Source organism: Fringilla coelebs (assembly GCF_963513975.1).
Source record: "Fringilla coelebs genome assembly, chromosome: 5".
NCBI classification, from domain to species: Eukaryota; Metazoa; Chordata; class Aves; order Passeriformes; family Fringillidae; genus Fringilla; species Fringilla coelebs.
This window is the reverse complement of record NC_140033.1, coordinates 44,944,016-44,968,033: the sequence shown is the minus strand read 5'-3', so window position 1 is coordinate 44,968,033 and position 24,018 is coordinate 44,944,016. Positions and strand designations below refer to the sequence as shown.

At 34.7% G+C, this 24,018-nt stretch overlaps 1 protein-coding gene across 1 annotated transcript in view; it reads right to left on the bottom strand.

The window, feature by feature from the left end:
- CFAP54 (cilia and flagella associated protein 54) overlaps positions 1–24,018 on the bottom strand; it is a gene marked incomplete at its 3' end in the record, with an annotated part of 92,888 nt that overhangs the window by 441 nt on the left and 68,429 nt on the right. The window contains 17 exon segments of the mRNA XM_084205444.1: positions 1,746–1,787; positions 1,789–1,824; positions 3,189–3,375; positions 4,165–4,262; positions 5,466–5,648; positions 8,695–8,888; positions 10,143–10,340; positions 12,536–12,677; positions 13,199–13,288; positions 14,026–14,131; positions 16,656–16,764; positions 17,803–17,955; positions 18,250–18,373; positions 19,562–19,747; positions 19,944–20,101; positions 21,008–21,146; positions 22,493–22,595. Of these exon segments, the coding sequence (XP_084061570.1) occupies positions 1,746–1,787; positions 1,789–1,824; positions 3,189–3,375; positions 4,165–4,262; positions 5,466–5,648; positions 8,695–8,888; positions 10,143–10,340; positions 12,536–12,677; positions 13,199–13,288; positions 14,026–14,131; positions 16,656–16,764; positions 17,803–17,955; positions 18,250–18,373; positions 19,562–19,747; positions 19,944–20,101; positions 21,008–21,146; positions 22,493–22,595 (2,248 nt within the window).

Sequence of the window (24,018 nt, the reverse complement as noted above, 5' to 3'; positions counted from 1 at the left end):
TGACAGAAGAGTGACAGCTCATACAATGAGAAAACAAAGACTACAAATTAGAACTGACTTTGCCCAATTAATTCACCAGGAAATGAGCAACAGAAAAGTGTTTGGTGGGGGAAAATGGTAAAAAACTACATACAAGAAATGTATCTGCTGCCTTCTCCTGCATGCTTGAAAACAAAGGGAATGTACTATTCTGTGGTGTACATAGTCCTTCCCTGATCTTTCTGTCTCTGGCTGACAGGGTAACGCACACATCCAACTTATATGAAAATTTGGAAATGCTACTTTGAAATATGCTATACATAATAAAGTGCTAAGCACCCTACAAGTTCTATTGGCTTCAGAGAAGAACAAAGATACTCAGCATCTTGAAGGATAAAGCTTCAGCTACTTAACCAAAACTACTATATCTCAAAGCATCTTAGTTTGATTTTGTATTAGAAACTTCATGATGAAAAGTTCTATGATGTTCCACCTTGTTGTGGAATGTAGAGAGAATAAAAACAGTGCAGTAAACATCATATTTTTAATAGAACACCACTAAATCCACTCCCTCACTTCCATCATAGATCCACAAACAGAAGCAGGCAACGTGAAAGGAATTCACAAGAATTTAAACAGTTCCAGAAATTTTCCATGATTCTGTGAAAGTTTGTCTGTATCTTTCCCTAGGAATCTATCAAATGTTGCTACCATGGAAGATACTTCAGTGGGACTCTGAAAAGTACAGATTTGCAGAAGGGATGTGGTGTACTCTGATGCATTGGTAAAGCCAGATTGTGTGATATGAAGGCCTGGGAGTGATTTGAGAGAGAGCTTCAGGATGGATAACAAGGGGTGGCAAGAATGGTGCAATGTGTAATCAAAGAGAAGTGTGTACTCTCAGGTACTGGGCTGCAGGATGCACAGGAGAGATTCTCTCTACTATAACAGGCACTAGCCCAACTGTTCTCAGATAAAAGTCTGTTCTGGTAGGAAGAGCTCTCTGACTGGAAGAGTACAGTGGATGCCTTTTCCATTATCATTGCATTGTGAACAATTACTGGCAAGATATTTGAGGATCAGTTGAGGGAGTGATAGTTACAGTGGATTCCAGAATCTCCTGTGGAGTCCCTTGAGTCCTGGGAGCTGTGGTCCTTCCCTGATATCCCCAAAGTGGCTGAGAACACTGAAGAGCACTGCTCACCACCACGGACCAGTTCCATAGTTTCCTCTGGGATACTGACTGCACTGGGTAACAACATGAATAAGATGCTTTGTCCCATCAGCATGAACAAAATAATGGCATGCTATCTCTCTAAACATGTCATGGGCAAGGTAGAGAAAGCTAAAGAAAATGGAATAATCAAGCCTGAATAACTGCAAAAATGCAAGAATGGAAAGAAATTGCATTTGGTGATTCCATCATGGAAATTCACTGGAGTCTGTGGAAACAACAGACTCAGTTTATATAGTAAACTGAGTGATTATCCACCAGAGAGTGGTGGATAATCTGTATTAACCATTGTGAGCAAAAATCCCCTTTTATAACATTGTTGTGTGTATGAAAAGTTGATTCTAATGAACAGTGACGATAGTCACAGTTTGTCATCATGCACATTTGTATTTTATTTATGAAGACGATAAAATAAAACAAAAACAAAAAGAAAAAATGGAAAGATGCTTAGTGGTATAATCCTTGTTTCAGTTTAATTGAACTTTTGTTTTATTTAGAAAACAGATTTTTACTCTTAATGAGAACAACATACCTCAGTTAATGGAGAGGACAGGGCTGGAACAACAGACAGCAAGTTCTTTGACTTCAGATAAACACCTTTTAGCAAGTTCCTAATGGTATAAAACAAGAAAAAATGTGTACTATCTGTGTACTAAAAACATATGCTGTACTATCAGTCTCCTCCAATAAACTAACAGATGGCTCAGCCTTACAAAATTTTTCAGAATATTCAAGTTTTAGGTTATTCTAACTGAATTCATAGCAAAGTAAACCTTAGCTGATGAATATAAATTTTCTGCAACACAAATAGTAGTGTTTCCTGTACAAACACAATGCCCAAATCTTGCAGTTTTTACTGAGGCAAAATTGCTCCAGGTTCAGGTTTCAAATCCAGTGACTGAGCATACTTCTGCTATGTGTTTACTGAAGATATGATAAACAAACACCCTGACAAGATGATATTTATACATGTATAATGCATGGCATGTTAATCTTATTAGTATTCTAAACATTTTTTTACCAATTACTGACATATATTAATGAAATTTTGAGCAAACACCTTCAGGTAATCAGAAACACCCACTAAAGGACAGCTCTGTCTACCCTCCTGAACACAGTGATTGGCCAAAATATCATTTGCTCTCCAAGCTGGTCAAAATACAGCCTTGTAATAATGGCACAGTGCACAATTGTCACTGTTTCACAGCATCCATCAGACAAAATGACAGCCTCTACATCATTAATCATTTCACATAATAGATATAAGGAGAATCCTGTCACATGATAAATGTCTCCCACTTTGAAAATAAACGTCTATTTTGCCTTGGCATTTATCAAGCAGCACTTAAGCTGTGGCAACATTCTATTCCAATGACATTATCTCAAACAGAGCACATGGAAAATTCTGAAATTACCTTTTGTGTGTGTGTATGTGGGGAGAGTATTTGCTTGTGGACCATATTCAGCCTTGCTAATAAAAAGAAAAGAGGATGGCATAGAGAAAATGAAATTAAACACCATGCCAATTTTAGTCATCTCTCAATAATGTTATTAGAAGGTTCTTATTTCAGAAACCACCACTGCCCATTTTACATTGAAGATGTACAACTGATGTTTAAAAAGCACTTTTGGGTTGATCACCACGCTAATTTAGCACACTGCCAAGGATTTTCAGATGTAGATTCTATAAATTAGGTATGAGTTTCCAAATCTATGTACCTGAAGAGGTAAGCCTTTATTTTCAAGTAGAAGGTTGAAAATACTTGTTGTTTTTTTTTCCTAAAGTGACAAGCAATATATAAGGAAAAGTTAAATATTAAATAAAGAGTGAAAGTATTTAAACTTTTCTTTAAAAAAAGGGAAGCTTAACGCCTGCCTTTATGTCTGCCTTCCAAGTTGCCCATCATTTATTTCCCCAAAACAGGCATCTTAAATCAAGTCAAACATATATAAGAGCCAAGCTGTTCTCACTTACTTCTATTTTAGCATCAAGTTGCGCTTTCGCATCACTTCTCTTGGGTTTATATGAAGGAATTACTTTCAAAGTTTCATTTTGCTCAGGAAAACATGTACGTCCTGAAGTTGAAAAGCTCTTAGAACCTTGTATCGACAGTTCAATTTGCTCCTTCAGATGAGCCAGTTTCTCCCTTAAAGAAATAATTCTAAAAGAAGACAAAGTTTTTCATTATTACTGCTATAAAACAACAATATTTGTTGCTTCCAGGTTATAATTAAGCTGACTTAGCTTTTATTACATATTTATTAGGTTCTACATTTTCTTTCACTTTAAGACTGATCTCATAATTTTACAAAAATAAGTTTTCCATTTAATAAAGTGGAGATATGGAATGCATTAGCTTTTTACATTAAAAATGGGAAGTATTATTTTAGGAATGCCTCTGTGTAAGAAATGGCTTTTTCATCCAACCAGGGTGGCAGAGGCTGCCCATTATTTCTTCCCTTCCACCCACTAAGCAGTTCCAAAAAGACTAGATGAATGACAAGAAAGAAATAATGAAAAATGCCATAGGATGTAAAACTAGGGGTAGAGTCCAGTGCTACAACTGAGAAAAATTTTTGCTTTCTTAGAGTTATAATATGGGATGGAGAAGTATGATTGACTGAGAGAATGGGAATAACTGCTGGGAGTGCTTTTTAGATCTGCTACATTGCTATGCCAGTGTAATATAATTAGCATATGTTACTTGGTTCTTTAAGAATCAAAACTAAAATGCTAATGAATGCAATGAAAAAGCAACTGTTTGGATGGGTTTAACACATGTATGACATCTTACAGTTTTTACAGTGAAAAAATCTTTGAAAAGCAAAAATGAATGCTTTTAAAGATTTACAGCTCTTTGATATTTTGTACTTTATTTTCTCTCATCCTAAATGGCTGATTGATCTTTAATACAGCATGAAATAACAGGACAGAGTCAGTGATTATTTACCTAGCCAATGGAATCCACAAGTGGCCTGAAAACATAGACGATGAACTGATGTCACTAATCCTGATAGGGCTTATATTATAAGCATAAAGCAACAAAACCTGTAAAAGAGATGGGATGGGTAAACTGCAGTGCAGTAGACCTGAGCTATTTCAGTGATACAAGAGTACATTAAAGATCAAATACAGCATACTGATGAAGCCTTAGATAACTGACCTTCAAAAAAGAGAGGAATGTGACTTCATATGAATTTGTACTACACTCAGTTTTTATAGGTTTTAGATTAATTTAATTGATTTAATTGGATATAATTACTATGGGTTTGAAAATTAGGTATACCACATGATGTCACTATCAAAATCCCAGCATTGTCCTGATGCTGGTCAATCATATGCATGGCTGTCATCATGCTAGGTTTAAATCCACAAAGTGTGCATAACTCACCAATCTAACAAAGCCATACCATTATAAGAAAATTAAGCAGAATTTTCTCATCTTTCACTGCAAGTATTTACTTGTCTAATTGAAAATATGCTTCCTAATGGTAGCTGGATATTTTGACTATATGGACAAGGTCAAATGTATGGTATTCATGCATTATTTGGTTTTAAGAGTTGTCCCTAGTCTTCTACTTATCTGTATGGCCATGCTAAAGTAACCTGCAAAACCACACTAAAAGGTACATTATTTACATTAACTTCCTGGGGTTTCTATCAGTTTCCTAATAAAGACAAATTTATAACAGAAATTTAGAAACAGATCTGCTATGCCAGAAAGTTTAAGGTCATGGATTTTTATTGCTGTAGCAGAAATTTTACCTACACCTTGTTCCCTTATGTAAAGATAAAACAAATTCCATGTCATAGTTTCTTATAGTCCTGCAATGCCCTCACCTCTTTAATCTTTCATTTTCAGTCTGATCTTTTAGGAAAATGAGGCTTACAAAATCCCATTTTCCCTGTATACGTGTATCTTTGCTTTTCCAAGAGTGTCCCACCAAATTATTATTCGAATACCCAAACTTAGAGTGGAGGTCTTAAAGACATCAGGGATTTAGAACAGGCATGAATATACAGTATAGCCTGGAAGTTCTATATGGGAAAAAAAAGGTGGTTTTTTGGCCTGCCAACAAAAAACTGTCAGGGCAGTCTGTTTTTTTAAGCAGCAGGTTTGCAGCAGAGAAAATAAAGTCTTCCTATCACCTTAATTCTATTAAAAAGCTGGTAACTCCTAACACAAATATTCATTGGAAATGAGACTTAATTTGCTCCACTACCTAAGGAACTGCTTTGCTCTAGTTATACCTTAGTTTCTGGATCGTTTGATGGCTTTGCCACGGCAGGAATATACCACTGAATGTTAATTTCCCTATCTGCAGCAACTGTTGCCCTACTCTCTGTCTTCTCATATTCTGCAACGACAGAAACTGGAGAAGCTCCTCTCACATGTGACACTTCTGATGCAGTTTCAGAAACATCAAGAGATATCTGAAACACAAAATAAATGTTAAGTTTTTAGTAAATAATAATATTTAAAAATATTTAAATTATATAATTTAAACAAATTTAAAGTTTAAACTATATTTTCTGTAGTGAAACAGGAAAAAACTGTTATAATCTAGTGTCTACTGGAATTGGTATGACTTTCATTACAGCATAAATATACGTTTATTTAGGTAAATGGGTAGTTTTTAAAGGTGTCCTTTTTACCAAGTTAAGACTTTTCAATGCTTATGTGATTACACATTTCTAAAGCTAATACAAAGGATCTGTAGGCTGACTTAGAGATACCCACAGTCACAGTGATTGTTGCCTTTGACTTAAAATCATTATGGCATTATGGGTTTGGCTCATATCTATTATTCGGCACACTGATAATACAAAATTTAATGATGAATAAGTAATTTGTCAAGTATACATACTGATAATTAAAATAGGGTTCTCAATGTTAGAATAATGCTTTATTTATGTTTACCTATCTGTTTTCTCAGCTGTGCAACTAACAAAGGGTAACACCTGCTGAAAATTCAATCACTTAATCTGTAAGGACTTGTTGTATTTTATAAAATACATATGGAACATTAGCAGGGCATTCATCAAATAGCTACTGCTGGCTGTCATTCACCAGGGAATTAATGCAGGAACACTGTCAGCCAACATTCATGTATGAATAAAACCTTTTCTTAAAATTGTGAAATATTTGATTTAAAGGCTGAACAGTAGCACCACATCTCTATTTTTTGAAGTATTACACAGATCTGCAAAGAACACTGGCCAAACTGTTGCATTTTCAGGGAACATGGAGGCTATTTGGATCAGGCCTAATGTCTCCATCAATGATTCCAAAATGTGGACACTGAAAACAGCTCCCTGGGAAGTTAGTTCTTCTCAAAGTTTGAATGTTTGTTGCTGAAAAAACAGAGAATTTAACCTACTTTCTCTACAGAAAATTCAGCGTATGACAACTACAGGCCAGTAAATCTAAGTGAGCAAAAGATGGATTTTTCACAATAATCTGATTTTACGTGATTAAGGCAGTTACCATCCCACATGAAGCTTTAGTAGAAGTGAAGGTAACAATGAATCCAGGCCTGTGGAAGTCATAAATTCGAGCACATGGATCTGCCTTCAGTGGCCATAACCCATGGCAAGCCATGAGCTGTGTATGGAGGACCCACCCACTACAGCCCTCTTGTAACTCAGTAATGAATCACTGTCCTGCTAGTATGGACTGTGAACAAAATTAGGAGAAAATACACATATGGACATGGGAAAAACTTTCTGTGCCCCTGAATTAGAGCTCTTAAAATTCCAGTTTATGATCTATATTGCTTTCTAAAATGTTTGTTATGGGTTTTTTTTCACGGCACTGCATCCTTTGGGTTTCTATTCATTTTGAATCTTTTTGAAGAAGGACATTACAACTGCTGTTGTCAAACTGGTAGGTTGCTAAATAACATACACAAATATTGGTCTATTCAACTTTGTCAAAAGCCTGAAAACAAACTGTCTAGTCAAGTATTTCCAGATCTACTTACTATCATAGAGCAGAACAAAAAACAAGCATAAAAAAATGTAAAAGGGCCCAGAATTTTAAATATAGACCTAATGTAATTTGGATTCTTTGGTCAGCAGACCTTCAAGAGTCAAAAATAGGTTACAGAGATAGATACAAGTGAAACAACTTTGTACATAAAACTCATTCTTTCAAAGAGTATGTCTATTTTGTACTGTTAAAACTCAAAGTAATAAATTCCAGTTACATTTTTAAATAACATCTATAACCTTCTGGATAGTTAAAGCTTCTAAAAATGTTGTGATAAAAATCAATGAATCTTAGAATTAAAAAAAGTAAGAGCTTTATGCTTGTTAGCTGTCTACAACAGTGAAGTTAACACATGATTATGCAGCTCGCACCCGTCATGAACATGACAGTGAGCTCTGAAGCTTATTATTCTAGGATACTGTAATACTAATTATGTCAAAAAAAGAGCAGACAGTAAAATAATTTTTGATATATGATGGCTGTTATAAATGTCACATACTGTATATTTACAATTTATTCAGTGGCACAGTCAGCTCTTTGTTGGGAAATGAGTAATGATATGCTGTCCAACACTGCAGAAAGTTCACCAACTCTAGACAAGTTATTTTCACAGAACTATTTTTATTCATTTTTATAACATACCAAGTTTTCCCTCCTCAAGGCTCCCCTGTCTCCATTTAATATTGAATATAATAACTAAAAAATAAGCCACAAAGACGGATCTTTCATTTTAATTTTTAGTATTAGGAAAATTATTAATGTAGGACATGGGATTGAGAAACTTTCAAGACAATTATTTTTACAGTGGGTCTTCAAAGACAAATTTCATTCAATGTTCAAAACATGTGCCATGGTCAGTGTAGAGTGCAGAATTCTAATTCAAGATTTATCTGAGTAATGTATTCTGAGCTGCCTACATTTGAAAGCTCAAATAGGCTGCTCACAAGCCAGAGATCTAGAATAGTTTATTTTCTAGGCAGCTGATAATCAGTGAAAAAATTGGCATACAAGACCATAAAAAAATTTTGAGAAAATATAACATACATATTTTTTGAAAGTCATGTTTTTATTATAGACTAAATTAACAATATAGAGACTTGTACATACATATTACAAAACCAACATCAAGACATTTTTGATGTGAAAGATGAAGATCTACAAGATTTAAAATCTCAGCCCTTACTGAGTAACAGCCAATTTTATTACCCAAAAAAACCACCTTTTTAAATATCATTCTGCTTAATCTTCTAGGGTCTAAATACACTGGCTGGGATGGAGATTATTTTTGCAGGAATGAATAACACAAGGATATTTGCATTTGTTAACTACATAATTCACTGCTTGCACAGGAGCTTGGTTTTGTACTGATCCTCTGCATATAATTTCATTCTTCTATAGTGCTCCCAGAAATATTACCATTGGAATTACCAAGAATCTGAATGAAATACCAGTATAATATTTTGAAACATTAGAAAGGATATTAAGTACCTCTGAAGAATCAGTTGTATTACTGAGTGGCATTTCTACATCATGTAGTTCTGCTGGAAAATTCTCAGGACAACACAATGAATATTCAAACAAATTCTTTTCAAGGAAGGAATGCATTTCTGCTATGCGTAGAACAATTCCTGTGTCAGAAATCAAACCCAAGTGTCCATCTCTTTCACAAAGTGATCCAGGTCCTGGGTTAGGGACAGTTTTTAAAAGAGATTTTTAAAATTACATCATTACTTGCCATTAAAATGTCTAGTTACTACATAGACGCTATATTCATAAATTTTGAAGGCATCATAAAATATGTAAATAGATTCGATATCAAATAAATGCATTTCCAATAATTATACTGATTGCCCTTAAATATTACTAGCTTATGCTATTTGTAATTTTTCACCAGTGATCAGATAATGAAACAAACTCCTTCCAAATGTTATAAAGTAGCATCAAATGGGAGGTGGAATTTTGAGGTGTAGATACTTAAATTCAAAGTGTAGGCACCAGTATGTTCTCTAGATGCCTAAGCACCCACTAGAATAAACACATATTTATTCAACACAGTCAAAATCAGCTTTAAGAGCTCTTAAGACACAGTTTTGACAGCTAGGGGCTGATCACCTGAGTTTCTCCCTAGGCTCCCCAACAGGTACCTAAAGCTGAGATTTACATGCATGTTTGTACACTTAATTGTAGATACCTTCCTTACAGTTCAGTGGTGAGCCAGAATACTTTCATTTGATGCTGCAGGGAGAAAACCCAGCCCTCTCTGGAATTGTTCTTTTCAGAGTTGCTAGGTTTCTCTCTAAACAACACCTGTACATACAATGTAGTTTTGTTCTCACCCACTGAGTCATCACTTGTATATCCAAAAGCTGGCCATCACATGTAGGTGCACAGTATTAAGGCCCTGCAATTAATGGACTCTTACTCTGTTTGAAAGGTCCTATCTATTACCAAGTTCTATTTGCTGTGAAATAACCCAAGCTTGCAAATCACCTCTTGGGTTTCAGTCAAAACATATTTAATAGTGCTCAGCCTTCCCATTTACCCTACACTCAGGTCTCCAAAACAGAACCTCAGATTGAACAGATTTACTTATTATGTGACTTAAGCTTGATTTTTCTAGAACTAAAAATAAATATAGATTATGATTTTTTTAGAAATGCATCAGATGTAGTAATAACAATTAAGTTTTGAGGGAGGCCTTCCTTGTATTGTGGAGGCTTATGAATATCTATGAAGAAAGGTAGCAATATCTTCACTTGCAGCATGTGTAGACTGACATAAATCTGGATTTCCATGAAGATTTTTTTGCATTAAATAGTTTAAAGGAACTAAAAATAAGGCTATTTCAGATGATAGCCTTTAAATCTGACACTGTTTGCCCTCAACAACAGTATCTCACCTCTAGCAGTTTTCTAGAAGGAAATAAAAATGCATACCAGATAGTTTTGTGTTATAAACTCTTTTCAAATGGTTGTAGTAGCGAATCATGAAAACCCATGTTACTGTATTTTTCTTCTGGCTGGCCTTGGTGACAAGACTTTCTGTTCCTTCACTTTCACTCTGACAGTCTTCTGTGATTTCTTTGTTTTCAGCAGAAGATACTTCGGGAGTTTCAGAGACAACGTTGTATCCATCTGCTATCCAATAAGAGTTCAAGAACAGACATGAAGTGGTTGGAATTCAAAAGCTATTTCTGCATTGTGTTGGAACTGACTAATCTGTAACTAGAAGTATAACTTGTGAAACTGCTTATATTTTCCATACAAGAAAAATTATTTTTACTCTTTTTTAATATGAGATGAAATAGTAAATAGCCTTAAAATTAGTTGAAAATTGTTCCTCAGATCACAGGCAGGCACCTTACTAATCCTTGTAAGAAATTTGAGGTGCATTCTCTCTCTCTCTCTGAATTTGAATATGAAACCATCATTCCCACACACTGTTCAATAGAAGATATTTACTAAATGGAAACAACACAAGGAGTCACCAATCATAACTGCAGCAGCTGAACTTCCCAGTTTTGTTGATCCTAACTCAGAAGAGTTAGGTACTCTGAAGTATTCATTGTTAGTTTTAATCCTTCACCCATTTTAGATATTAAGAACATTTCCACTGAAATAGACTCTTAACTGTGAAATAAAACAAAATATAATATTTCTTTTTGCACTGCCTAAAAGTTATACTTATGCAGAAAGAGGAAAAAATTATTAGTACAGATATCACTGCATCACTGTTTACATTCAACACTGGTTTTCACTGTATTAGTAGATGGCTCTTCCAAAAGCACAATTCTTGAGCTCTGTTTCTCACTCCAAATTGAACAAACGTTGTCTTAGTGATTCCTAACAGTAAACTTTCAGACAATAATTATTGTCTGGGCTCTACAAAATCTGAATGTCTCTATTATTCCTCACATTTCACTGTCAATGCCAAAATGGCCAGTTTGTCTTATGGATGAAAACTTATGTTTTTTATATGGTTTTTTACCAAGAGTTTTACAGAAAACATTTAGTGTGCTATGCTGAGAATTTACAATTCAATTTACATTTCTGTATTTTGGCCTACTATTGCTTTTCTACATTTTCTATTCTTTTTTGTATTGGCTAACAGAACTATCAGGAGAACCACCTGTTGCCTTTGCTAAAAGAAAAAACATTATCTGTAATTATAAGCAAATGGAGCTAGTACAAAACAATCAGATGGAAAGTCTTAGCATACAACACTTGTTTTCATAAACCAATCAAAACACATATGTTTAAACACTGTACAGTATGCAGACATGGCTCAGCTTTGCCAACACCTATCAGGCAGAGCAATTCAGTCTTTGTCAGTCACTTCGGATAGTTGAAATTAAGTCACTGAACCAAAATTTTATCACTAAATTAATGGTTCCTTGTTTAAAAATAAACATGAATATTTTGCCTTAGTGGTTATATAACATACATATATATATATATATATATATATATATATATATATATATATATATATATATATAATATATATATATAACATATATAGTAATCATTATCTCAGAAATTCCTAGTTTCACTGCTGAGGTTATTTTTTAGATCAAAAACTTCCATTTCATCAACTCCTTTAGATGAAAAATAAAAGCAGAATTTGGAAATAAACCAGGCAAAATTCTACCAAGGTATTGGAAGCATACCTAAGTAATAATCCATTGGATTGGAAAGACAGTGAAAATTTTCTACTGACTGACTTTTAGAAGACAGTACACAGGCAGAAAACTTGGCAAGAGTTTGAGTTTGCCAGTTTTGGTGGGTTTTGTTGTCTGTGTTTTTGTTTTTATTTTGTTAGTTGGGTTGAGTTTTTTGGAGGATGATGCAGGAGAGAAGCTATTCAATACCAACATCTCCTTGCAAAATCAAGAGTGAAACTCTCCAAGGGAAAGCTAATATACCTAGGGAAAAGCATCAGTTATAAGTCAATGTTTGGGGAAAAAAACTAAAGCAGTGATGACTGATAAGGAGGCCAATATCTACTTTATATGTCTGGGGAAGTCCTGTAACAAAGGACCATCCAAAATTATGGCAGTATGTGCACTCTGTCTTTCTGAATCACAGTCTGCAAACAATGAATTTTTCTTAACATATTGAACACATGGACAGGCTGATATTTAAAGATCCATGAAGTCTCTACTTAATATTTTGTATTTCTATGCATGATGAGATTTTTGCTTTTACTGTCCAAAGCTGATATGTCATTCTTCATAAATTAAAACTAGACATTAAATGTATTGCTAGATTACATGGCCTATATAGATTATTAATTTAATTTTCTGATTATACTAGGTATAAAGGAATACCAGATATGAAGTCTCTGTATGAAGAAAAAAGATCCATAGAAGCAAATTCTGGGATTTTTTGTTGCACTTCATCCTTCATGTTCGCTTCTTTAAAAGTCTTCATTCCAATTAACAGCTGAGAAGCAAGCATAGCTTCACTGACCTAAAAATAACAATTATTTTATTCAGGACTCATTTACTACAAAATTTATGTAGATTTTAATATCTTAGAGTTAGCAAGATGAGGACAAAAAATTAACTATTCAACATACTATATTTTTTAAAGTTAGGAAAATATTCTATTTCTTTCTGACATAAGGTACACATTATATAAAAATAAATCATTACTGCTGACAGCTTAATTACTACATGGTGATTTCAAACCAGATATCCTCATCTGGATGCCACTGATGTCTGTCCACATGTCAAATACATGTGCACACATATCAGGTCATGTGCCCTTTTATTTGCATTAAATCAAAGTTAAGGTAAGCAGAGTCATATCTGTCCAAGAGAGATTAAATGCATTATTCAGTTCCCATATTAATTTTATTAAACAAGACCTCTGCCAGAAATTTCAGGAAACCTTACCACTCTTGTTTGCATTGCCTTATTTGCTTGTGTAAGTAGAATAAGATGAAATGTATTTAAAAAAAAAATACCTCTTCAGAATATTGCACCAACCTGTGTAGCTGCTCTTATTGCAATCCAGGCTTGTGCTTTGTACACTTCTGATTTCATAGCGTCCTCAGAAGCCCGATCTTCAGAAGGGGTCTAAAAATTATATGCCAGTTCATAATCAGGATTCTAAATGTATTACCGTAAACTATATTCTAAACATAGAAGAAAAGTCCTCCAGCTTATAAAGTAATTGTTTTATTTCTAAGTTGTAAAACTTGGCATTGAATGTAAATCCATGCATTAACTGCTAAAAACAAAAAAAATTCTAGAGCATACTAATTGGCTCCTCCTGGAAAAAGTTTTCTCAGAGCAGCTTATACTATGGTCACTACTGTATACAGCATTGCTATCATATCCCACTTTTTTGAATCATAATTACCTCTTTTCTCTAATGCTACACATTTTGCTTTCCACCTGTGGCTCATAGGAACTTTCATGTGATTAAAGACACGTTTCTCATGCTGTCATTCATATTTGTATAGAAAAATTGAAATTTGATAAAGTTAGCATTTAAAGCAGTTTGGAAATTTAAATACACTTTCCAAGGTACAAATTAACTTGTACATAATGGGAAATGAAAATACTGTTGGTTCTGTGTCTTCCTATTTTATATAGAAAAATATTTTAAATATTATCATTCAACGCAATAAACATGAGAGATAACATCAAACAAGATCAAATTCCATTATATGGTTTCTTTGTGTGATTTTTCTAGGACAACTTTTAGTATCAGTATGATTTATAAGTCACTGCAAGTAATAATATGGCAAGGTGCACAATACATATTTCCTGTTTTGAAGAGGCCACTGCCCAAAAGATAAAAAACATACACTTAATCTGGAAGGCACCAAATTATCTGTCTCTGATTCATCCTCATCATTTTCAGCAAAATGGAAATATGATAGTGCTATTTCAAGGTATGACCGTCTTATTAACCTGTAAGAAAGCACACAGAATAATCAGCTTAACTATCAAAGTAAGCATTACAGTGATAAAATCTGTCTCCTGCATAAGACTAGCTAGATACCTCACCAAATAAATCATTCATCCAGCCCCCATCATCTACTTTAAGTGCAACTTCTTTCAGAAATTTAGGAATTCAGAAATCCATGGGTTCCTTTTTTAAAATCATGTAAGCCTAAAACATCCCTATGGTGTGCTTAACAAATGACACCTTCATTTAACAGTACATCAAATATAGTTTTCCTTATTTGAAACAAACACTCTATAAATAAATTGCAAATTTTTAGTAAGAAAACCCTAATTCTGCAAGGGAAGTGATCTTCCTGTACTGTTTGTCTTCCTTGATCAAGTTAAGGCATTTATCCATTGCCCTGGTTTCCCTGAAACATAGGTGGCTGAATTTGGATATCAATCAAATTGAGTCCTCAGTCAAACTCTCCCAAGGATCAGCAAAAATACCCACAGTGACCAAACCAGACTTTTGTTTCCTAACCGGGCTCAGATACTAACCTTCTTCATTTTGAGTTCTGTACCAGAACATTTCACATCTTCAGACAGTGCTCACCTATCCTCACTGTCTTTCTATGTCTCCTTCTCTTTTCAGTGATTTTTACGGTAGTATTGTAAACTAGGCAAAAATCATAGAATCATAGAATACTTTGGGTTGGAAGGGGCCTTTAAAGGTCATCTAGTCCCACTCCCCCGCAAGGAGCAGGGACACTTCAACCAGATCAGGTTGCTCAGAGCACCCTTCCACTTAATCTTGAAGGTTTTGAGGTACAGGGCACTTACCACCTCTCTGGGCAACCAATTCCAGTCAATCACCATTGTAAAAAATTTCTTCCTACTATCTAGTCTGAAGCTACCCTTTTTTGGTTTAAAACCATTACCCCCATTGTCCTATCACTACAAGCACTATTAGAAACTCTATCTCCATACTATAAGCCCCCTTTAAGTACTGAAAGGCTGCCAAAATGTCTCCCTGGAACCCTTTCTTCTCCAGGCTGAAAATTCCAATTCTCTCAGCCTTTGCTCACAGGAGAGGTTTTCCAGCCTCTCATAATTTTTGTGGAACTCCGCTGGACCTGCTCCAACAGGTTCAAATCTCTCCTGTGCTGAGAACTCCAGAGCTAGGTGCAGTAGCACAGGAGGGATTTGATCATATCACAGCAGAGGGGCAGAATTATTCCCCTCAACCTGCTGAAAATCACTATCCCTGGAGAATTTCTCTAACATTTCTATTCCCTATAGGTGTATAACAGTCTTCTTATGCAGATTCCTCCTGGCTCTGCAGATTTCTTCAGATCTCACTTAAGAATTAACTTCCCCAAGCATAGCAACAATCTCCTGCTTGCATAGTTACTATTTTGGACAGATACATATTGCACAGAGTTGGTTGTTTATATAGTACAATAAATTCCAGCTTTAGTACAATTTGTGTAAAGCAAAATACAAAAGTCAGAGTGCTGCATAGTTAAAGACTGAGCAAACTAGCTGAAAAGATGGCAAATTCTACACTTGGTTGGCAACAATTTAGTTAAATTTCTAGTCTTGCTAACAAGAAAGGATGTGAGACATCAAGAAACAACTGTAATTAAATAATACCACAGATATCACAGGGCTTGTATAAATGTCAGCAGGATGTTAAGTTCTCTAAAACAAGAAAGCCATGGTCCATTGATGTTGCTGTACATTCTTTTAGAAAGATGGTAGCAAATTAAATGAGTGTAGCAAATTAAACTTGCAAAACTTCACCACAGTCCACTTCTGCACCATATTCCATCATGCTGGCTGCTTGTTGAGGTTTATTACTATGCTACTACTTCTACATTCAGAGTTCTGGTTCATTAACTTAAGTAACAGAATACCCAAACAAGCAAGGTAAATTGCTGCCTTTACACTGTCTCTAACTAGATGTGGCACATTATTCATTTAGACTGGTCAAGAAACAAAAAAACTAAAGTCCAATGTATCAGAGCTGCTTGACAGAATTTATTGGCTGTCTTGGCTCAGCTCTTCAGGCATCTTCCAGGCTGATAACTAATGCCAAAGTCACTGTCCTGATATCTGTTACAAACACATTTCCTACGCTCCTTCTGCCTCTGCTTTTCTGACTATTTCTGGCTGGTAACCTTTTCAAGCTGGATTTCTGTTATCTGGAAGGGGGCAGACCACAGCTCATCTTCTGAAATATGAATAAACCTCGTGTTTAATTGATAGCTCTGTTCTCAGTGTTGAAAGATAGGGCACAAATTTGGAAATAGAACAGAAAGCTGTAACTTTTGTGTAGCATTTAAAAATGCTTTTAAATGTTCTTATCATTTGTTTTAAATAAGAGAATAAATATCCACTAGCTCTTCTCTATTGAAATAAAATTCTCTAAAACATAAAAGATACTCCATAATAGAAGTCCCAGACCAAATCTCAAAAAACTGTTTAAAAATTATATTCATGTATGATTTAAGTTATTTTCAAAGTTATATAGCTAGATTCTTACTCATATTTTTGTTCATATTGCTGGCTGAGCTTAATAGCTTCCAACAGGGTTTCAACAGCTCGAGATGACTTGTTATAGCCTGTTTCCCTTATCTGGCGTTCCACCTTACCTTAGAAAGAAATACAGAAAGTAGATTTTCATGATGATAATAATTTTTCTTCTGTAAAATCCACCCAATCTGTTTTTCCCTCCAGAAAAGTTAAACAATACAGTACATTATCTATTTTCCTCCTGTTAAGCAAGATCTTTTCCAGTTTGTTTAAAAGGTAATGCACAATGCTTGTATAAAAATTCACAGAGTAGCTAAAATAACCAAACTTGGAAATCATAAGGAGGCCTAACATTTCCTGATCCCAACTAGCAGAGCATTGTGTATGAGGAGTTAATGAGCAGGCACAGGCCTTTTCTGTGCTGTGCTGCACACACCATGTGCCCCTCAGGCTCGTGTTGTGCTGGGCACATCCCACAGGATAAACCCAGCCAGCTTGCTGTAAGAGAAGAGTCTGTTGGCAGCATCTTCTCAGTACCTCTCTGTAAAAGTGAAGCAAGAGGTTCTTATGTGAACATGCTTTTTGTTTGACAGTAGAAATAATGAATAACATTGTTTTCTCTCAAGAACAGCTATAAGACCAAAAAGAGCCAACTTTTTTCACAGACAGGATTTGCATGTTGTTCTACACCCTGATTGGAAGCACTTTCAATACTGCACAACTTGGAGTTCTCAGCCTCTGCAGTAACAGGAGATTACTTACACTGTCACATTTTTCTTTTATAGTGTTAACTTCCAAAAAATGGCATTTTAAGAGATTCATTACAAAGTCTTCAATGTTTTTCCTCACAAACCAACACATAACGCAAAACATTTAGTGCAAAACAATGTTCTTGATCTTGTTGGCCACACCCTTGGATGCCTGATAACATACAGATGAAAGTAGCTCTAATCCAATTTTGAAATTATTTGTAGAATAATGCATCCTGAACTCCTGTGGTGTGGTACTAAACACAGGAGAGAGATCTGCATCTAGAGACATTGAGAAATGTCCAAACTTATTCTAGTTTTACAGTAAAATGTCTCCATTTTAAGAGACACCATGCATAACATTTCCTAGGATGCCACTTGGGATGTACAAACAGAGGTTTTATTTACCTATCTGAAAAAGAAGTTCAGCTTCCAAATCTATTTTTTTTGTTGCAGCTGCTCTGCAAAGATTCAATGCTGATTCTAAATGCCTGAGAGCGTGTAGCCATTGCAAGGGATGTCTTGAAGCTGTGGAAGCTACTTTTTCAGCTAATGTGTGTCCTAAAGAAAAAAATGAAGCAGTTCTTTGTAAATTATTTAGTAGACAAACAATTTATGCAAAATTAAGCTAATTCCTGAAAGGAAATGCTGCTACACATTTACTGTTACAATCCAATTCTCAAAAATTCAGGTAATTGATGGATATAAATACAAAGCTATAATAGTGTTTCACTATTGTATGATGCCACTGAGGTTTACCTAGGCCACTCAAAAGAAGCCCAATCAACCCATTCATAAAATATAAGTGAAAATTTACTAAAATTTAAAAATAATAATGAGTTGTGTTTTTCTTACCAATTTTCATTTTGACTATGGCTAGCAAGTTAATATGTGGCAGGTAGATGTTCTTCGAGGGTAAGACCAGGCAAGTCAATGTACTGTCTTCTTGCTGTTCAATAGGTTCACCACTATCTAAAATCTATGAGAAGAGCATGCTCAATAAAATCAAGTTGCAGACAGCAAATTAAATAGCAGTTTGAGAAAGTAAGTTAGGTATTGCAAAACTGAAGTGTCTTGAAAAGAGCACTAGAAAAGGATTCAATATTCCTGAATTCCTTTACTTTAGTGTGTACTTGTCTTGCAGAAGAGTCTTGTGATGCAAACAAACAATTTTAATGAACTCTTGATTGAATTTAGTAATGCTAGGCTTTGATTTTTAAAAGAAAACTCCCTAAAATCAGCCATTTAGAAATAGATCTCACAAGTAACCAAAGCCCTGGAAAGAAACTGTCATTTCTACACAGAAATCTGACATCCAGCAAAGGCCGGAAAAGAAAATGAAATTAGCATGTAGCGGCCAGTCAAACCTTTCATTCATGGAGATAAGACAATGGGGAGACATTGTAAAGTGTCAAGTCACTTGAAGGTTAGCAAGTCTCACAGTTGGAAGCTTGAGTCTGAAGTGATTCATATGATTCTTTATTACTTAGTGAAAGAAAAATTTCAGTGGATTACACTTGCATTTTAGAAAATACGAGGAAAAAGAGTTTAATCTAAAAACTTTCCTCTATAATCTGTGCCAAGTTCAGATAAAAATGCCTATTTTTGGATTCCAAATAGGTAAATGGTTTAGTGCTCTCACAAAGTTTATGTCTTTAGATTTTTTTAATTACATATTTAAATTTTTACATGGAAATTATTTTTTCATACCAATTGTAACAATCCATCAGCCTAAAATATCATGCTACTTTAAGTATTCTAAGACACAAAGCTAAGTTCTTGGATGCTTAAGACTTAGGGAATTTAATGAGATTTACATTCTCCCTGAGGTGTTGAGTATGAACATGCCCCTCATTGCAAATGGGAAAAGTGAGTGATCTGCATCTCTTTAAAAGTCAAACTACCTATTTCTTTTTTCACATCTGGATGTGTATTTTGCAATTACTCAATATTTTTAAAATCTGAAAACACCAGACTTCACATGTGAACATGCATCATGAGTATGGATAAAGAGTTTGGTAAGACTTCTTTACGACTACTCTAATGTATTTAAAACGGAAGTGATCAGTTAGTAGGAGTAGCCCTTCTTAATAACTGAAAAAATAGCTTCCAGGATAAATAATTAGGGCTGTTGGAAGGATTTGGAAATGCACCAACATGTACTCACTGCTTTAATGGTAAGCTCATGTGCCAAAACAAGCAAGTTAAATGGTTCCTCTGCAGAAGAGCAATGTTCTGAGTCCTCTGCTACTTGCAGTGGCAGTATGTCTACCAGCAGAAGCATGCTTTTCACAAGAGTCAGAGAAGCTGGCAGGGAAATAAATGGATCCTCTTGGAGTAAACTGATGGTATTCTGTTTGGACACAGACAACATAAACCAGAGTAGTTACTATATTCCTGTCTATTTATGAGGAAAAAGCAGGCAAAGTGAAAAAAAAAATCTATTTTAGAGGCACTATTTCAGACTTATTTAATGCTGCCATCAGCTGTTCTGACTACACAAAAAATTCATCAAAGCAAAGCAAACAGTTTTTCCTTTGTGTTCAAACCTGCAAAAGAAGTTTAATGTCTGCCACAGGACGTTTTTCTTGCAGGTCAAGAATAGCAGCTTGCACCATCATTTCAGCCTGAGTCTCAATATCACCAAAGGCTTCTGCCTCTAATATTACTTCTTGTATCACACTTCTGCGCTCAACCACATCATTTCCTAAAAGAGAACATATGAATAGTAAAAATACAACAGAAAAGACTTGATTGTGTGCTCTACCATTCATAAGTATTTCTACACTAAAAAGTTACAGAAAATATGACATTATGAATTCCACATTGCACGTGTACCATTTCATCAATTTTCTGTCAAATTTACTTTTAAAAACAGAAAAATCACTTGGTTTCTAAACAGCACTAGATGTAAGTTCATCCAAATGCATGCTTTTTATGCAAGCCACCAACATAAATATTAAGGTATTTGAGATTTATTCTACTTATCCAAAAATCTGATTTTAGTTAAAATTGCAAAATAGTAACAGCCTGCAGAGAAATTATCCAGATTAAGAATTTGGCAAGAGATTTCGACTGATTTTGGTACTTATGTCAGCATCAGAGTTGTTCATAGAACTAAGGAATGAAAAACATTTTATTCATAACCAAACTCCAAAAAATGTATTTTGCTATATCTCTTTTAAATCCTTAAAACAATAACCTGCAGCATTTTTAGGAGCTTTATAGGGATATTTCATTTATTGGAGATATAGAACGCAAAAAATATTTTGAGACTTTTAAAACCAGAAGTACTCAGCAACAGCACTTTTTGAAACAATCATACTTTCTTAATTACACTAGAACATGTGAAACTTTTAGGTACAGTTATTAAAAGATAATAACTATTAAATGAAAATTAATATAATACTTTCTGTTTTCATGTTCTAGGAGATAATGTGCTCATAAATACATTTTCCTTATTGGATTGGATGAATTTAACACAAATAATTGTTCAGTGATAATACAGCCCCAGACTTAATGTTAGTTTTTTTTAACTATGAATAAGAATTGTGTCTCTATAGGCTCATTTGCCCATTATAATCCCAAAATCTAAAGCAAGAAAGTGTAGTACCTTTCAAATGACCAAGACCATGTATCTGTGCCATGAGTGCAGTCACTAACATTGCTCGACACCGCAGCCACAAATGTACATTCACGTGCCCTTGTGCTGTTACATGGGAAGGGAGCGAAACACCTTCTGTGGTGGAGCCCTATTAAATCCCAAAAGCAAGAAAAATGTTACTTTCTGAGTAACATACTTTACTACAAAGAAAGCAATAGCCCTTGTTAAATTATTACAAATATCTTACAAATAATGGCAACATTCTAAACAGAAATTTATTTGAAGGCTAGATACATATTTTTAATAACAGGAGCCCCTTTATTATTTAAATTTTAGCATATATAAAATAATTTTTAGCATTGAATAGTAAAACACTTTTTATGTGAGACTCCATAAATATATCTATATACTATATTTGTTATTAAGAATAATTCTAAGAGTTTGGATTTTTTTCCACTCAAACATTACACAAACTTCTGAGGCACATAAAAGTCTAATTTTAGAGCAGGATCAATATCCGTTTCTGGTATCTCAGTAATGACTAGAAAGAAATTTTTGGGGTTTGATTTCTAATTTTTATTTCTATTTTTTGTGTTTCTAGGCTTCAGAAACAAATATTAGTGTAATGTAGTAGACAAGTGTTTGTGAGAATGCTCAGCTCAACTCCTTGTGCTATCTTATTATATGTGCTATCTTCTAAAAACTCTAATGCTAAACTCCATGTTCTACTATTTGTTTCAGCAAGCAATCCCTGGACAATGCACCACCTGCATTTTTACTTATGCAAAAAATCATCATGACTGATTTGCATTGATGCAAATGAGGAAAAAGTCTCTCTAGCTCAGTTACCGGCTACAGGACCATCCTAAGAAAAGAGAGGAGCAAGTGCAGAGAGACAGAAGCCCCTGACAGTCAACACAAACAGTGCTGCTTGTCCATGTGAGTCAGTTTGACTCACTGTGCGCTCAAGAGTGACTGTGTGGTGTGCGACCAACAGGCTTTGCAAAGCAGAGGTCAGAATCCCTGTGTTGGACAACAGAAGTCAGCTGAAATCATGCTCCATGTAGAACACAGCAATGATGTGAAACAGTCCATCTGGCTCTTTGAAAGAGAATTCAGTTTTCAATCAGAAAATCTCAAGTACCTTAACTGAATAATACAAGATTTTCAACTGATAGCTATTTTTTTCACTTCCTTTTTGTTTGAGGTTTTAAAAGAAAGAAGATTTTCAGTCCTGCCATTTGAGAGTAACAGAAATAAAAAACTGTAATTCCTAACCTCATATAAATTATAATGATGATTACAGACACATTGAGCGCACCTTAAACAAGCAGGTATCTGAAGCAACTCAAAGATCATTTTGTCCCCATGTTAATGGTAACCACATAATGCAAATGACTGCATGTTCTAATATTATGAAAATCGCTCAACACCTAATACAGAAAAGATTCATATACAAAGAAATATAAGTTTAAAACAAATATCCACACATACCAAACACTCCCTTTCATCCTTTTCCTCTTGAAAATGTGCCACATCCATGGAAAAAACTTTTGCATCTTGGAGAAGTCGAATTGCAGAGAAAGCTAAAGCAACACTGTGGTATAGAGCAATATGATTTAAAAATACTAATTATATTTGCCACTTTATGACTTTATTAAAATAGATACTTCATTTTTTACTATGCTAGAGATGTAAATCACCACTTAGCAATTTTTGCTTCAGTACAACATGGTTACACTCAGACTAATTTCCAAATTTGTAGGCACTGCATTATGAAAGTGACAAAAGAGCACTAAGAGAACATGTTTTGCCAATAACAGACATAACCTGATAATATTTCACTGTTAGGGTGGTCAGGCATTGGAATAGGTTGCCCAGGAACATGGTGGAGTTACCATGCCTGGAGGAATTTAAGAGGCATCCAGATCTGGGTGATACAATTAAGTGGTTTAGGGGTCACAGTGGTGATTCTGTGTTGATGGTTGGGCTTGATGAGCTCAATGATTCTATTATTCTATCAATAGCATATAAGCTCAAATATATCACATTCTGTTGGAGTAATCAAAACAGAACTCCATTATAATTTCTCATTACCCAAAGAATCATAGAACCATTTTGTCTGGCAAAGACCTATAAGATTGTCAAGTCCACCTTTTATATCTAGTCAAATCAGTAGATCAAGACCAACCACGGCATATCTGTCTTCAGGGATAAGTTCTTAGAAATTAGAAGATGTAAAAATTTGAAAATTACAAGATATATTAGGAGAGTTCTATATCATCCACAACTAAGGTTAATACCTTTCTCCTTAAAACTTTTCTGGGCTATGCATTAATCCTCCTGTTAAATCCACATGGTCAAATACTCACAGGATCTTAGTAAACATCACCAAGGTGATGAGGCAAAACCTCATCAGTACGAAATCACATGACATGGCATCTACTGCACTCCCTGCCCCATATCCTAAATCTTTTTCTGGAGTTCACTCTGAACAGCACCTTTCAAAGACACAGACACCATTAGGACTGGCACAGCATTCAGCCCTGTGTGTCAAAAAATGATGTGCTTAGATTGCAAAATATTGTCAGGTTTCTTAAAATATCAACTACTGGGTTTTTTTTTCTTTTTTTGCTCTCTTTATAAGCACTCAAATACCATCAGATAATGTTCCACTTTCATTACATGTACAAAAATGTGTATCTACAGCAGCAGACTTTGTGAATACAATTATTTCATGATATTAAGACATCTGCAAAGCCATCATAGACAGAGACCTTTTTCATACTAGGAATTGTTGTCCAGAGAACACACTACTCAATATATTCTAAGAATTGTCAAAATCAATGTCTCTTTGTATTGGTTTCTCCCAATAGCACATTTTCCTCTATGTCTGTAAATCTTTACTTTCATACATCTTCTCAAAAACATTTTTGAGTTTGGTTTTGCAGGTTGTTTGTTTGGATTTTTTTTACAATTCTACATGTTCTCTGCCCACAGAAACATTTTTCTAATAATTC